At 39.3% G+C, this 17,745-nt stretch overlaps 1 protein-coding gene across 3 annotated transcripts in view; it reads left to right on the top strand.

The window, feature by feature from the left end:
* Nucleotides 1-17,745, top strand: part of RTTN (rotatin) — a 147,287-nt gene that overhangs the window by 66,352 nt on the left and 63,190 nt on the right. For all 3 annotated transcript variants that reach the window (XM_059724270.1, XM_059724269.1, XM_059724271.1), the window contains exons 24-30: nt 1,416-1,604; nt 5,244-5,483; nt 6,828-6,972; nt 7,615-7,769; nt 11,446-11,665; nt 14,457-14,585; nt 17,509-17,616. In XM_059724270.1, the coding sequence (XP_059580253.1) occupies nt 1,416-1,604; nt 5,244-5,483; nt 6,828-6,972; nt 7,615-7,769; nt 11,446-11,665; nt 14,457-14,585; nt 17,509-17,616 (1,186 nt within the window). The remainder of the gene's footprint in view (nt 1-1,415; nt 1,605-5,243; nt 5,484-6,827; nt 6,973-7,614; nt 7,770-11,445; nt 11,666-14,456; nt 14,586-17,508; nt 17,617-17,745) is intronic.

Raw genomic sequence — 17,745 nt, 5'->3', positions numbered from 1 at the left:
GGACTTGTTAATTGCTTTCTTACCTTTGCTTACCAGCTTAGGTGGTATGTCTGAGGGTAACCCTGCAATCACTCAGAAATAGGCTTTTGGGGTCTCCTGCTTTAGCTGCACTTCTGGGTCAAGACCTATTGAAAATGGCCATGACTGGCAACAAGTGATTTATATTGTTGTTTCATAAGATTCTAATTAGCTGCACATAATCAATTCTTTTAATCAGAAGATAAAATAGGAAGATGGGTTGTTACTTTAACTACTGCAAGTGCTTTTTAAAAATACCAGTTATCCACATCTGGCCTGGACAGTTACTGGTGGCCTTGACTAACAGATGTTAATCTGCTTTCCCATGCTACTGTTTATTCATGTATATACTGAACATTTCAGGCTATGTAAGTTAAACTGCATATTATCCATAATTTGGGCTTGTTAGGTCCACACTCTACGCTTGTGATTGTGGTGTCTGCAGCCTACATCTTTATTTAAAGTATTCTTCCCCCCCCACCTATCTTGTGCCCCTTGTTCGGAATCTTTTACCCCCCCAAACTTTAATCATATTGGGAAATTTATATTCTCTTCATATTTGCTGTATGGCATACTAGTAGAAAAATATTCTCAGGAGCAGAAATACAAAATAATATTTACTGGTGGAAACAAAACATCTGTCTTGATGTAGACCCCCTCCAGATGTGCAGATAAAGGCATGATGAGATATAATGTGTGATTCACACACGGGCTCCCCCTGCACTGGCAAGAAGCAAGCTCCTGCAGCTGGGAGCTCTCTCACTTGAGGGGCTCCCAGCCGTGGGGCTGTTCCACACATCTTTGAGGCTGAGGGATCACCAGGGGTTTCATATACCCCCAAGTCTGGGGGATTGCAGGTGCTGTGTTCCCTTGGGTCTGTGGTTTCATGCATCCCTGAGCCTGGGGGATTGTGGTTGCCATGATCCAGCAGACCTGGGGGGTTTCACAATGGGCATGGTTCATCCCTGTGGCTGGGAGGTCTCAGAAATATGTGCTAACTTTATAGCTGGTTACTCTCTAGTTTTAAATTTGTACATGTAGCAGGCTCTACCCAGGGCTCCCAGCCACAGGGTAGAGCCTGCTACATGTACAAATTTAAAGCTAGATAATAACCAGCTATAAAGTTAGCACATATTTCGGAGACCTAACCTTCAAGTTGGTTGGAGCTTTTTATGGTATGATAGCTATTTTGCACATGTAGCTGGTCTCAAGGTAATTGCAGAATTAACCAGTTAATTGCATGATACCAGTAATGTGTAGAGGAGGCCTTAGTGAACTTATAGAGGTGGAATGTTGTGGTTGTGATGGCAGAAAATGTTTTGTAGAAAGAAACATGCATTTGAAGTTCAAATTATCTGTTAAATAATAAAAATGTGACTTTCTGAATTTCTCTAAAGGTATCACGTTCCAGTTATAGTAACTACTCATCATGCTGTTAGCCCAAACGCTCTTGTCTTGCCAATATCTTTTGAAAGCTTGAACTTCAAACCTGTATCAGACATGCTGAAGATGGCTTGGAATCTGTCCTGGTACCATGGGATTGATAACATGTTGCAGCTGGTGAACTATGAAACAGAAGCACAAGCGTAAGCCATTGCATCTCTATTTTAAAAGTTAATATAAATGATGTTTCTTTTTCCTTCACAATTAATTAGCTTTGCAACTTCATTGCTTGGTTGTCCAGACTTTTTATGATTCAGGATTGCTATCTTGTTTTTTGTTTGTTTGTTTTTTTTCAATGAAAAGGATCGTATCTCAGATGATGGTAGGGAATACTTCCATGAGTTGTTAGCTTATTAGATTTCAGTTCCACACAAAATCTAGTGCCTAATTCTACACCTAGTGATATTGATGAGCAGACTCCTTTGATTTCAGTAAAAGCAGATTAAATCTGAAAGCCACAAATTCTGGTATTGTCACCTCTTTCTTGGTTTTAGTTGCTTCTTTCTGCATTTTATGTCATTTTAAGTAACAATAGATCAACATTTATATGCAAAAAAAATTCCTTAACTATTTCCTTTATGGACAGTAAGCACCATGTTAGTTCTTCAAGAAATTGTCCCTTGTATCTTTGAATTATGTTTTAACACAGCTTTTAAATGTGCTTTGTTTTGCAGTGTTTTAAAATATTTTGCAGTTAGTGTGACATACCTTGAACCTGGATATGTTCAGATGTGTCTTTGAGAGATGCTCCCAGAGTGTTCTCACACCTTCAGACGTGCCCTTCAGCCCCAAACCCTTCTATACTGCCTGCTGCTTAACCACTGAGAGCAGACAGGTGCTTCATAGACCACCTCCCTGATCCATGGTGCCGCAGCTTTTCCTGCCTCACCCAGGTCTTGCTAGCTCTTAGCAGAGGGAATTTTGCCAGCTAGAAGAATCACACTCTGGTTTAGTTGCATGCTCAGAAGTAATCAGTCCCCCCTTTCTTGGAAGAGGCCTCTCTGTATGGTCAAATGCTCTGAAATCACCTTTACTACTAATGATAGTAAGTTATAAAAGATGATGAAAAGGTTTATTATAAAACCAAGAGCAAATAAAAGAAATCAGTAGCCATTTGTTGAAATATTGACAGAGATATGAGAGTAAACAAGGACATATTAGAACAATAATTTGGTCTTACCCTGCATCTTAAACCTAAGAATGCAGCTTTTCCTTAGCTCAGCAGGTTAAAAAGCAGCCTCTGACCTTCCTGTCAAGGTTTCCTGTAATTTCTCCTGTCAGCTAGAATATCCAGCTTTCTGACTGAGGCACCAAAGCACTTCATGGCAAGGCTTAATTATAGTTTTTTATCTTGCCATTTATATACATTATCCACTAGATTCCTGGGGAGCCCATACTATGCATATAACTTCTTGCCCCCTGAAGGTGTGTTTTATTTACCAGACGGGAAGTCTTTCCTGATCTAATTATGACCAGAAAAATATTTACATCCTTTCTCAGGGATCCCAAGGCTACAGACTCTCATTTAATTTCTGCATTGTGAGAAATGTCCCTCCCTGAATAGCCTGAGTAGCTAGGTGATTACAGGTCTCTTACAATGTAAGTTCACCATGGTCTGGCAGGGCCTTAAACCAAGTCTACCAGAATCTATACTAATTTTTGATAATCACTTCTCTCATGTGTGAATAAGGGAGAATGCTTAAGTTATTCTTTGCCCTACCTAAATGGGTTTGGCTAAAACATGAAACACAAAAATTACATTAATAACAAATACCACAATTCATATAGACATAATGATAAGGCTAAATACAACCTGATGCGACCTATACGTAAAGACTACATACATTGCATCAGTAAAACAAATTCAAGAAAACATCCATGACATTCCATAAACACTTCAAAATATTGTAGGTTCATGACTGTGGGGTGGGGTCAATCAAAAACAGTTGGTCAGTTGACCATTCAAATATTATCAGATGGTGGTCAAACATATTGAGCATTAATTTATTAGAACTGTGAAGAGGGAGAACTTAATCTTTAGTAGGTAGGTTCTTATGCTAATTACAAAAAAGTTGGTTTCACAATAACAGGTAACTATAACATTTAATTGTAAAAAAAATTGTAATGAATTTTTCTAACTGTCTTTGTTAGGCTGATGTAAATATGTGTGTGTATATTCAAGACGACAATTATAAAAATAACAAATTAAATTAAACTTTTAAAATACATGTGGCAATCATAAAAAGACAAAAGTCAGTTTTTAAAATGCAATTACGATAAATTAGCAGGAGACTAATTCTTCAAGTATTTTGCTGCTTGCATTTGGAGATGCTTGCAATCGCAGCAGACGGCCAGTGGGAGATTTTCTGTGATGCTGCTTTTGGTTCTTCCGTCAGCACATAGTAGCTCCGAAAGTCCCGTATGGCTTAATGGTAGGGTGACCATGTGGGAGAATGTGGTCAGCTGACTGGTCAGTTGACTGGCTTACCAGCCCTACTTTGCAGATCTTAAGTAGCCCAGTTGTACTTAAGGGACATGTGAGCACTTTTAGTTGTAGAAGTTGTTTCATTATATATATCCATTTGTATCATGATGATTTTTTTCAGCCTTATTTTGTGCTTTAGAGAATTTAGCAAGTTGCATCTACTATAAGATCTCTTATTAGGCACCTTGAGACCATAATGTTAGCTCCAAGCCTATGAATAGAGGAGAAACAAATCCTTTTTTGTGATATAGTGTAACCAGAGTTGCATTTGGATTGAGCTGTCTGGGAGCATAACAAAGTAATCGTTCTGTGGTAGCATCTTGTAAAAGGTCAAATATGTGTGGAAAGGGTTTGGTTTTTAGTTCATTTTTGAGATGTCCATACCATAAAATTACCACCAAAATAGTATAGTAGAATGTTGATTGTCTGGAATAATTGGTGTCACCACTTCAAATTATTCATTTTTCCTGGAGTCTGTGCTGCTGCTTGAGCAGCTCTAGAGAGTCCCAGGGCTGTTCAAGCTACTGTGGCAGCAGGGTCACCACAGGTCTGCCTGACATCTCACGACTGGGTGGGTGATCTGAGTGCCAGCCACTCTCTGCATGAATCAGAATGTGAGGAGGAAGGTCAGGGGGCCTTGCAGTTGATTGACATTATACATAAGTAGATTGATTTAGTTTCAGCCAAGGAACCTGTGCTTTCACTGGGTATTATAAATGGGCTACTGCATAGACAGCTGCTTTAGGTCAGTAGACCAGTTAAGATCATTAAGGATTTATTTGGGTTGTACAAGAGTGTATTCTTCTTGAAAACTCCATCTATTTTAAGACACCTGAAACAAAACTCAGAGCTGCTAAAAAAAACCCCAAAAAACCTTAAACACAAATGCACCTCCCCCCATGGCCCCTCCCATCACGCATACTGCTTTGTGATCTGTCTAGTCTTATTTATTCTGAGTGTCCTTAAATAAATACAAAAACTAAATTCCTTTCTTATGTAGTCTGCTGAATACAGAAATAGTGTTTGTGTAAGGGGAAAATGTCTGCATCGTATACTTAGTTTCTGCATCGTCTTTCAGATAGCTTCCTAATAAGAGCCAGCATTTAAAAACAAGCAAATAAATCACTGAAGGTTTAGAAGGTTATTAAGAAAAAATTATTAAAACTAATTCCTAAGAAGGCTTCTAGTTTACTTGCTTATTAGAAGTAGGAAGAAAATGATTAAATCAGTGCCTGTTGAAATCATTTAAAGAGATTCAGGTTGTTAACTGTCACTGTATTCCTTTATTTCTTTTCAGGTTTTTAGACACATTAAAGCTATCCTCAGAAGACATCCTCACATTGAAGATAACACACACAGCCAGTGGACTGCAGGATTGTCTTAATTCAATTGTTCAAGCAGTGTCCCACAGGGAAGTTAGGGCTGCTGTCACTAGGATGAGTTTTTATATTCTAAATGACAGACTTGCTTTAAAATTCAGCACTGGTTCTTGTGGGGCCACTTTGAAGTGCTTGGCTTGGCAAACAACATTAAACAGGTAAGTGTAAATGCAAGGCATGTAACAAGTTAGAAAGCAGTACCTCATAATGGTATATTATGTGAAAAAGGAAGACATTTAAAACAATATTATTTAGATTTAAAAGTCATGTTCTTAAGATTTAGGAAATGCTAGTTTTGTGAATAACCCAAGTGGGAAGGCATGAGATATAGGTGGCTAGGGGACTGCAATGCTAAGGCAGATGCTGGATCTGAAAAAATTCTGTGGGTATTTCATCTTTATCCTGGGAACTGATGGAGGTATGGATCTCAAGGAACTCTGGCTCTTGTCATCCTCCCCAAAGTAATGGAAGAACTCCTGTTCCATGTGTTTACTCAGAGGAAAGATGGGATGATGGGACCATCCAGGCCCTTCCCTCACTCTGTGGAGCAGGTAGAAGTGGTTAGGGGGAGAGTCCTGTTTCTTTCCCCCTCCATACATGCAGGATAATTTTGGTGACTGAGGGCATGTCTACACGAGACGTTTATGTCACTGTAGCTCATTACTACAGCAGCGTAGTGTCAGCAGGCATGAACTGTGACACCGACACTATGGTACAGTAGCATACGAAAAAACTCATGCGACATCAGGACTGTGTAGTAACGCTGGTTACTACAGTCATTTGGTGCTTGCTTAAGCAAGTATTAAATGACTGCACAGTAACAACTGCGCAGTCTGGTGCATGTATAGATGCGCCCTGAGAGATGCAATATCTAATGCTGTGTTGCTGATTTTACAACAATATTTACATGCCTCAGACTAATTAATTTTGGACTGCTGCCAAAATGTTCTTCAGGAGCACATGTAAGAGGGGAAATGATGATTTTTTTCCCCTTTTAATGGAATACTGTAGATACTTCTTTACCCTGAGGCCAATATCCTTCTAAAAAAATTGGTTTTAGAAGCTTGTTGCAAGCAGTTGAAGTATCAGGATTTTTTTTTTTTTGAGGAGGTTACAAGAAACACGCAATGTAAAATTTAGGATATGTGAAAGACTTTGGTTTTGTTTGTGAAGTAGGTAACATTTAAATTTTGAAAACAGCAATATTTCTGTAATTTAGGTGTTTTACTTACTGTAAAAGAAAACTTTTATGCAAATGACTGCCCTTTTATTGAAAAAAAAGTCAATTTACAGCTGCACTATTCCCAGTAGTTAAATTAGTGAAGTTTGACCTATCATTAGTCCTGTTCAGATATCTAAATTTAACACTTCCTATGCAGAGCTCAGTTCATCTGTTTATGTGTAAGTACTTTATATCATGTTAGTTGAACTTGGTATTTCCAGTAATGTCCTTTAGACATGAACATGAGACCTATAGATGATAAACTTCTTTTGTACTGAAGGTTTCTGCAAGTTCTCCCAGCTTCTACAGAAGATGAGGAGCTTCTGACAGATGTCATAAGTTTTCTAAGCAAGTTGCTTAGGGCGCAGAGGAGGAATTTGGAGGTGGATCATTTAAAATGGATCTTGGAGACACTGCTTAAAAATGTAAGAATATACGTGGGAAAATGTATTGTTTGTGGACTGTACAAAATGCCATCTATGAAGCCAACCGCAGATAAAGGTTTGAAGAGTGTTTTGATTTGTGTATGCATGCGCGAACGAATGTACAGATTGTGTGTTTGTGTGTAATGTCAGAGTTGCAATACAGTAAAAGAACTTGCATAACTCTCTATATATTTTCTGATCATATTACTTCATAATACATAATATTATGCTTTAAAATCAGAACAAGTTTTCCATACTAAAACCATACTTAAAAGGCTTTGTACAGACTTCATTTTCTCCTGAGAGTTGCTGCTCTCCCAGGAGAAACCGTGAGTGCACAGATGTTCAGGCTTTTTCTCAGAGTAACAATGGCCACTTCAGGAGAAAAATAACCTGGGAACAGCCAAGGTTCCCAGAGTTTCTCTAGGAGTGTTGTTAGCCCGATACCAAAGTACTAGAAAATTATTAATCTCCGGTTTGGTTTTTTGTTTTGTTTGGTTTTCAAAGTAATACTTGTCAATTACATCCTCAGACTTCATCATAACTTGTTACCAGTTGAATAGAAAAGTTTCAATAGATTGCTTATTGTACTAGGAAACACATTTTGCAATGTTTGAGTGTTTTCATGGTTCTTCTTTTCAGAATCCAACTTCATTGCTAGATCTTCTTGTGCGACCAGAATCCCAGGTGCAGGATGAAAAAGATAATGTACAGACTACAATCAGGCAACGATTGGAGAAAGAACTCATTGGTCTCTCTAACACCTTGCTATTCTGCTTCATGTCAGTTACTGACAGGTATAGTATAAAAGCATCTGTTCATATAAGGCAGGACTTGGGAGTATAGTAGCTAGAAACCCTTAAAATATTGGGTGTCAAGAATGCAACTGTAATCATATGAAAATACTGCACCTGCTTAGTTTCTGTGTGGACTTGTAAAAAAAGCACTCTTCCCACTAAATCCATTGGTAGTATCAAAGATGTAGCTCATGGACAAGATCCAGCCTACAGAGCCACCTAATCTGGTTCCTGGTGCTGGTTTACATGGGACCAGTCCTGAACACTCCTCTCCTCTTCCTCTCTGTGCCCCCTATGCTGGATCCAGTACCTGAGGTGTGCACTTTCCCTAGTCTGGGATCCAGGCTGCATGCAGCGCCTGCTCCAGCTGCTCTGGGGCAGGTGCAGTAGGCAATGCTGGTCCCAGGAGGTGGAGAGAAAGCTCAGTTGGTCCAGAGCCTCCTTCAGCTAGTTCAGGACCCGTACTGCACACAGCATCTGCTTTGGACCAACCAGAATGGGTGCCACATGTGGCTTGCATCCGGATCTGGTTGCAGCAGGCACCTTGTGTTCTGGATCTAGCATATGGAGGGTTGGGGGTGGAGGGGGCATGGGCCTGACCTCGCCTGTGGGGCTGGCCCCAATCCATTCATCCAGGCCGTGAACGAGTCCTGCATTGCTCATAAGGTCAAAAGATTTTCACACTTCTGACATGCATAAACATGTGTGGTACCACTTAACATTGAACAGACTCAAATAAAAAGACAGTTGACTAAATCAGTCAGAAATTCTGAGTTCAGCTGTCTTACAGGTTTGGCTGCTATTTTAAACTATCTTATTGCTACAATAATAACTTTTGTGTAAATTGGCTAACAGCAGCCTGCCTTTTTGACATGTCTTGTCTGTCTTGATGCGAGTTTTAAAAATATCAGTAGTACATTGCTAGTAGGTGGAATAAGATAACTTTCTGTATACTGATATTTTGCAATTATGCTCTCAGCTCTGTCAGAAATAGAGCTGGTTATATTTTGAAAAGCCCATGAAAGTCATGGTAAAATTTCCATTTATTTACTTCTATAGGTTGGAATGAGGTTCTTAGGCAGTTGTATATATGTTAGCATTAACAACATTTCTGTAATTAAAAATGTTAGAAATAGATAGAGAGTGTTTTACCTAAAATTCAGTGAAACTGGTACACTGAATCAAGTTGCTTAGGTTATCTATTATGACTTTCTTACCAATTTATATTGTTTTAATCTTTGTAAACCTTTCTTCTATTGTGTTGTATATTTAAAGACAGACATGTGAACGACTGAAATGATGAACACTTTTTGAAGGGCCCTGTATCAAATCTAGGCTACTTTTTCTATACTTAATAGTTATAACTAACGAATCTACTAAACTTCAAGAATCAAGCTAAAAGATACTGCTGTATTTACTTGAATGTAAGGTGACCCAGAATATAAGACAAGTCCCCCAAAATTAGATTCTATATATGGAAAATTTGTTATAATTTTCCAGGTATTGAATCTAGTTATTGGAGCATTGCATTGAATTTGTTTCCTGCTATAGCATGAAAAAAAATCTGGGGTGGGGGTCAGGTGGCACTCTTGTCCCATGCCTCTCCCAACTTCTTCCCCTATAGCCCCTACTACCTTCCTTTACTGTCAGATTCTGCTTTTCCTGAGCACAGGGAAGTGAGGGGCAAATTTGAAAACACTGACTTTGAAATAAATATGCAAATTATCATGGGTACCCATTGACTTAATCCAGAATTGATTAATTTTACTTTTTTTTGGAACTGATGCAAATTTTAGTACAGGTACTCCATAAACATACTTTTAAGCACTATTGTACCTACTTTATGTATAGTACAGACTATGAATGATATTAGTCCAAAACCAAAAAGGCTTATGATTTATCGTATAGTTCACTGGGTTGGGCCCCCACAGAGTCAATAGCATTTCAAGTCATGGTGACCCCACAGCTTAGCACTGATCAGTATATTTGTGTATTCCAGATACCCCCTCCCTATCCTCAAAGGATCCACGTGTTAATTAGCCTCCCACTCATGACTGGAACCAGATGCTCTTGTCAGGAGTCCTGGGATCCTCCAAAAATGTATATGGAGATGAGGTGCAGGACAACTTGAACTGACTGCACCTCACGGAGGGCAGGGCCATAGTAATCATATGTGACCAGCTGAGAGAGGGAGTGACGAAGGGATTCTGGGTGAACTGTTTGGACCGTTTGGTGATGTTTGCCAAGCATTTAAGGCTGATGAAGAAACAGGAATCACTGGAAATGGGAAAGAAAGTTGCAGCTCAGATGTGGTAATGAAGAAGAAATCAAGATGTATTCAGTGTAGTGGCTCACCACAACTTGAAAGAGAATGGGTGCTAAGGGTGAATGAGCACAGTGGACACTACCATATATCTTATTCATACCGGCTTCACTAATTTAGCTTTGAGGTACATTCCTATCAACACGTTAGCCTTTTTGGCTTAGTTCAAACATTTTTGGTACCAAGGTGAGTGTGCCAGGACTGGCTCTGGCTCTCCCAGTGCTGGCCTGATGTTGCAGTACCTCCAGCCCCAGTGCCAGTTGCCTGTGGAGGGAATGCCTGCCCATTTTTTTAATTTTTATTTTTTTAAAGGAACGAACACACAAACACTCCCACTCCTACTCCATTCAGTGTGTTTGCCCAATATGAGCCATGTGTTCTATAACATGCTCAGTGTTGGCTACATTTAATCAACTTTATAGCTGGTTTCTGTTAGTGAGTGCATGCTGCTTTTAGCAGCAGTTGAACAGTGCAATATATTTAATGGGGTTTCCTTGTATGCAAATGTAAGGCTTTTTTTTCCTATGCTGATTGGGGAGAAAACCTCATCTTATAATCAGTTTATAGTATTTGAAATTATTAATCACCGATTTAACATTTGGTGTTTGGGCATGCATACAAGTGTATCCATACCATGCCATGCGTGTTGGGCACCTCTGTCCTAAACACTAAGCATCTCTAAACTCATTATTTTGCCTAAGTATATGTGCAAGGGCTCTTAATCAAAATATGTCTAAAAATATGACTGAAAATAATTAAAATCACCATCTAATTACACATTTGCATAGAGAGCTTCTTCAGAGTGTTATTTTATTCTTTGGTTCATTTATTCATATCATTATCAATGAACAAGACGTCTGAAAAAGAAGGATTAGAAAATTATGTCACTATAAATGGGAGCATGGTCCAAACTGTTCTACAATTTTTAATTGATTGCTAGCTTGGAAGCTCTCTAACTACAGGAAATCTCTCTGACTCTTTGATTTTAGAATGAATTTAAATGTGTCCATTGAGCTTTGTCATTTTTTTCATGTTATAAAGCATTTAATTTTTTTCACTTATACTGAACAGGTTATTTAGTTTAACATTTCTGTTTGCAGTAATTTTTTTTGAAGTTGAATGAATGTCCCAATATGATGATAAATGAAATTTTGTGCTTTCAGAACTCTAATACATAAAGCTGGAGTTGTTGATTTCCACTTTTCCATATACAAAAGGCAACATGATTCAGACACCTAAACTAATAGAACACCTACAGATACAATAAGATATCATTAGTAACCTGAACAATTGTAGATTAGGGTAACTTTTATATTGTTGACTTACATTTTTGCTTTATGTCTATGGCCACAGAAAGGGCTTGGAACTTGCTGACTGTTTCCGAACACAGCTGGCTTTGAAACTGCTACAGTGTTTACGGGTAACAAATGCACCCCACTTCTATGGACTTCCTTCTCTGGAGAGAACTTTACGAGGAATGGTTCACGTTACTGCATTCCCAGGCTGGAGTACACGTTCTGTCACAACTGAACCATTCACAATTTGTATGAAATATTTAACAGGTCTTCTTGAGGTAAGTTGCTTATGCTGTCATTTGGTCATTTATGAAACAATCGTAAGGCAAAATATGAATATTGTGAATACAATATTATTGAGGGAAATACACGTTTTGGGAAATTTTACTTGTAATTTGGTTTAAGAGTGGTGTTTTGGGGGGGGGACTTGTTTTGTTTTTTTCTGAAAACCTAACAACGGATGTGTGCAATTAGTGAACTTGACATTTTGGTTGTGTATAAGTTAAAAGATGCAAGGAAGGAACTTTGTAATATTGTATATAGCCAGTTAGAAATCAACAATTAACTTCTGTGGTGGAATGAAACAGATTTGTCCATAAAATTGTATATTTCATTAATTTTTGTGTTTGACAAGAGTGCAGTGTTTTTATGCTCTGTGATGCCCTTTCTGAAGATTTTATGACGTGTGCGCATGTTGGGCACTTGTACTAGACTTTTGAGAGAGCCAGTAAGTTATCCATGCATGAAGATATACCATAATCTTTCCCATCTGTGCACTTTGGACCTTATCCCATTCTCTTTGAAGTGAATGGCAAAACTAGCATTGACTTCAATAATGTCGGATTGAGAATTCTTTATGATCTTAAATGAGAGTCTATGCAAAATATATTTATTGTTCATATGTCATTTTCAGAGTATCATAACTAGTGATATCAAAATTAATTTCATCCAGAGCAATTGAAATCTGCACCAAACGAAGATTACTTTCATGTCATTGTAGACTATTCTGGCTATATAACTGTTCAAAACGGTTATGTAACGATTTGTTTTTGTAATAGGGAGAAGTAACCTCATTCAAGTAAAAGACATCAGCTGAAAACTAAAACATGCGTTATTAGTCTTCTGGGCTAGCTACTGAAACCAGTCTGTAAAGACAAATATTAATCAAAATTAAAAATTAAGAAATCAATCCAAATAATAGGGGGGTGTATAAGCCAGAGTATTTAAAAAATAAAACTTAGTTATAAAAACATAGTTTTATAACTATGAACACACACAGACATGCACACTGTATCTGTCTACAAGCAGATGTCCTTTTAAAGATTCCAAAAAAGAAACACCTGGATTGATAAATTTAGGCTGCTGTTTAGAGCCCTAGTGTGGTCCTAAAGCAAGCTGACAGTCAATTTGACAGTCAGGCACCCAGCTTTCAATTTGCTGGTGGTTTAGGGGGGAGCCCAGGATTGTGAGGTTTAGTATCCAGGGTCAGATCCCATCACTCCGTTTAAACGAACATCTCTCAGCACCTTAGATTAAAGTAACATAGGGAAAACCCAGTGAACTAACAAGAGGCTTTCATGGTGGGTACGCCGAAAATGTTATGCTTATTTTTCTAGTTTCTCTTCAAAAGTACAACTTTACCAGCACCCTAGTGTTCTTAAATAATTTTATAACATATAAAGGACTTAAGGCTAGATTTTTAACATTTTGATCTTGTTGCTGGTTATGAAATAGAGTGAAAATAAATACATCAGGTATTGCCCTTTTAAAGATTCAGAATAAATATATACTTTTTTCCATGCTTTTTCTAGCTCTCAGTAGAGATTTTTGGTAACCTCTATATTAACTGCGAGTTGTTGTGATGAAACAAAAAATGTAAAGTAAGTGTTGAAAAAAACTGAGTTATGATGAAATGGCAAGGTTTTTGAAATGGCAATAAAATAACTAGAGCCACTTGATTGACTGCTTCAGATGGGATTTTAAATTAAAAAAGGCACCCAAATTATAGATGCTATTGCAAAGAACAAGGTGTGCTAAAGAGATTGGTTTCAGATAACGGCTGGGAAATAGGCAGTAGAGATCCTCCTGATAAGATCCTATCTGCATTATGTATTATGCAGTTTAAAGTCAACTGAATACAACATATAACTTGATAGAGAGTTGTTTCATGGAGTGGTGAGAAACAGAAACGAATGGATAGGTTGTAATAGCCATGGTTTGGGGGATAATACATTCCATTACATGCAGTTCTTAACACATTTTAAACAGGCTATTTAGGTCTGATTTACATAGGTTTTTTTTTTTTTGTTACATTTTAACAATCTCTGGCCAGACAGTTACATCAGCTTACTGTAACTGCTGCTATTCAGCAGGTGTTCCTGTATGAAATAAAGATTTTCAATTCATACAAGTAGCAATAAACAGCTCAAAATGACCGTCCTAGACTGTCCAAGGGACTTTTCTTAAGAGCTGAAAATATTAAAAGGACTCCTGTAACTAAAAAGTATGTAGGTCTTCATAAATTATATGTGAGGCAGGTTTGTGCTCCTTCCCCACTTTGAATTATCCTATCAGAGCATGTAAATACTAAATTAATTAGACAGACTTGGAATTATTTGGGGCCTAGGTTTTGGCAAATTACATATGAGGATTTCCAAGGTTAAAAATCAAAAATGTTTAAACAAAAGAATACATTTAAATTCTAAGTATGCTAATACAAGATTTGGCAAAAAAAAAAATAATAATGAATGGATTGAAAACATAAAAGTTCTATCAGGTCTATAAACAATAGGTAAATGAAGGTCACTGTAGACATGAAGGAAAGCCAAGATAAGAGCAGGTTGCTGAACATGAGGTTATAGCTATATCACAAGGTAGCCTCTGTCAATGTAACTTATTATAATAGAATGATGAAGTATGTCTAAAAATGCAAGGAAAATGTATATTTGATAAAGGCTGGTGACTTTTCTTAGTCATGATTTAAATCCAAGGGAGTCTGTAGAACAGTTTGTACTGTGTATATTTCATGGTAGCTTTACTGCAGGTAATAATTTGTTTTGTTTTTTCCAGGTCATCTCATCTTTTTACGTTGAGTGGGGAGGAAATGCTATGTCCTTCATGGGAAAAGGTGTCACCAAGAGCACAGTACTTTGCTTGCTTCACTTGTCCCATGAAATGATAGCTCAAGCCAAAAATACAGTGAGCACGTTAAAAGTTGTCCTTCACCTTGTCTTCTGTGTGGTTTAAGTACTGACACATTGTTATTGACAAAGTTAAAAGTATAGTTTCTTTCTTTCTTGACACGCAAATTCGTGAAGCGTGCTTTCTTTCTTTCTTTCAAATTCTTTCTTTCTTTCAAATTCTTTCTTTCTTTCTTTCTTTCTTTCTTTCTTTCTTTCTTTCTTTCTTTCTTTCAACTGGGAAAATGTGTTTTTCTTACTTGAGTTCAGAAAGCAGAAGGATTGAATTTTTGTTGGTGCATGGTTTGGAAAAGTTATACTTTGGATAACTCTGAATTTGAGCACTATAGAACATTAATACCAGTATTTTATACATACTAGCTAAGGGTTCAGTTCTGCTAACCTTACTGTAATTGAATAGAATCACTCTAAAAGTAATCCCACTGTTTTCAAAGGGAATGCTGGCCTAACACCATGTTAAGGGTAGCTAAAATAAAAGGTTTTTTATTTTTACCTTTCCAAGACTATTTTAAATGCAATAATTTCTTTTATTTGAAAATAACAGACACCTCAATGTGTCCAACAGTTCTGGAAATGGAAACCTTGTTAACAAGATATTGCATAATTCTAGTTGTTTACAGCAGTGTTGGTTTTCAGAACTGTGGATAACAACGTCTCTAAGAACATGCTTACTTCTTAAATGGACTTATTTTTTCCCATTAACTATAAGCACCTGCCACCTGTTTACTGTATTAAGGACTAGACAAATACAGTATTAGTGTTCAGGACTGCTCTGTTATTTCCTAAGTTCTGTACATGTACCCAAGTTATTTAGATAAGGTATTCAAGGAATATTTGATTTAATTTCTTTAAAAGTAATTGAATTCTCGTAATTCAGACCTAAACTTTGTGTCCCAAGTCATTGTGATCATATTGTGCAAGCTGGAATTTTAATGATAGGAGTAAGGTGAAAAATATGGTCCTAAGCCTAAACTGACTAAAAGCAAAGTAGGATCTCTACTGTAATCCATTTTGGGAGAAGGAATATTCAAAATAGGAATCATTGGTTATAGTCAAGACTGGAGAACTGCAGTTCAGGATATGTAGAACTGGAAGGGGCTTCCTGGGTCACTGAGATCAGTTTGCACTTGTGTACTGTGCAATACAAGGGTCGTAGAGTTAGGCCACTTGCCTCATAATCAGGGATCCTGGTTTTCTCTATTTAAAACCTCCCAATTCTCTGATTATAAAAGAGAGAGAGAGAGCCTGATCCCATTGTCGGTAAGTGGCCTGGCAGCATACAGAGCAGCAGGAAAGGGGCATAGAAGGGGCAGACCGAGGGCCCCACAGGGAGCAGGGGCAGGGGCAGGTGCTGCACAGCCGGGGCAGGGTGTGGGTTGGAGCCACGGCTCATCCAGTGCATGCGGGGAGGAGGAGGCAGGTGGCTCCCACCACTGTATACATCCTAGGAGGGCATGGGGGGGTGTGCCCCCTGGATCTGCACAGGGCGAGGGCAGGCTGCTGCTGGGGGCACTGCTGGGCTTTTCCCGGCAGGGGAGCTGGGCTGGGCTGTGTTTGGGGCCCGCGGTGGGGGGGGGCTATGGTCAATTTTGAGGTAGCCCCCCCATAGGCCTCCAAGCGCTGCTTCTTCCCTCCTCGAACTCAGCCTGGCCCAGCCCACAACAGCAGCCCACCCTCGCCCCACACACAGATCCAGGGGGTACAGCCAGCCCCACCCATACCCTCCCAGAGCAAGTGCAGTGGTGGGAGCTGCCTTCCCCCCCCCCCCCCCGACAAGCTGTGGCTCTGTCCCAGGCCCCACCCGCCCACCCCACCCTGGCTACGCAGTGCCAGCCCTAGCGCCAACCCCGCTCCCTCCCTTGGTGCAGGGGCCTTTGTTCACCCCCCCCCCCCCGATACACCTCTTCCTTCCCCGAACAGACTAACCAGCCGGACACTGCTCTTCACACTGCCAGGCTGCGCTCCTGGCAACCTGCGTGCTGCACTGCAGCTGCGGGGATGCACGCAGCATTTATTGGTGACATTATCAGCCAAAAGAAACCAGTTGCTGATAATGTTAGTTTTCCTGTTATCGGTGCCAGTACGATATGGGACCAATGTATCAGTGCACCTCTATTTTTTTTATCATGCAAGATCAGGGCTCCCTCTGCTCCTTTTGTTCACCAGGATGCAGGTCCAGCTGTTGCTGTCTCCTCCCCCTCCTCCTCTGCTGCTTTGTGCTGAGCAGCCCTGATATGCCACCAGCACTCTGCACCATCACTGCCTCCAAGGACCAGGGCCAGAGGGAATGCAAGGCCAGCGCCGCTGGCTTTGCCCTGCCCCTGCCCCTGCTCCAGCCCTGCCATCTGCCTCCAAGGAGCAGGGCCAGGAGGGGTGGGGCCAGCACTGCTGGCTTCACCCCACAGCTCCAGCCCCTCTGTCCCCACCATCACAGTGGCACTCCACCGTGTGTGTTTGTCTGTGCAGAGCACTCTGGTTGTTTCAGTCAGCATTGTGATTGGCTGCCGAGACAACCAATCAGAGTGCGAATAAAGCGTTATGGATGGACACACAGACGCACTAAGGCTTTTATTATATTAGAATTAGTGTTGAGTTTTTTGTTTCCCACTGTTCTGCTGAACTTAGTTATCCTCTTCTGAGTTAAAATGATTCACAGTATTTTCATCTGAAGTTTCTGCGGTTTGGGGGGGATCTGTTTATCATTCAGAACCTAATCCTGTGAAGATTTACACATGTACTTAATTTTACTCAATGAATAGATTTAAGTAAGTGTAGGTAATTTTGCAGGGTTTAAGTCAGTATTTGTGCCCTACAATATTGGCACTCTGTAAGTTGCAATAAGCTTTAGAAAAACAAAACCTGGTCATGCTCGAAAGGTTACTTTCTAAAACATATTGCTTTGCTTTTTACTTTCTGACCAGGATTTGATCTCTCTCTGGTTCTTGCCTTATGAAAACAGTGAAGAAGAAGATCCTTCTCGACTAGGTCTGGCATGGCTGATTCCGTTATGGGTAGACAGAGACCCTGAGGTTAGTGTACTGTGGCAGTAAAATAGTCATTCCAAGTTTAAGAAATGCATGTATCAAATTTTTTAAATTATATTTTAATGATGAGGCTTAAAAAATTGATACAATTTTAAATGTGGTCAGTGTATCCAT

The sequence above is a fragment of the Alligator mississippiensis genome, chromosome 3, assembly GCF_030867095.1.
Source record: "Alligator mississippiensis isolate rAllMis1 chromosome 3, rAllMis1, whole genome shotgun sequence".
In the NCBI taxonomy this organism is placed as follows: domain Eukaryota; kingdom Metazoa; phylum Chordata; order Crocodylia; family Alligatoridae; genus Alligator; species Alligator mississippiensis.
The sequence above is the reverse complement of the archived record's forward strand: the minus strand, read 5'-3'. Positions and strand labels throughout refer to the sequence as shown.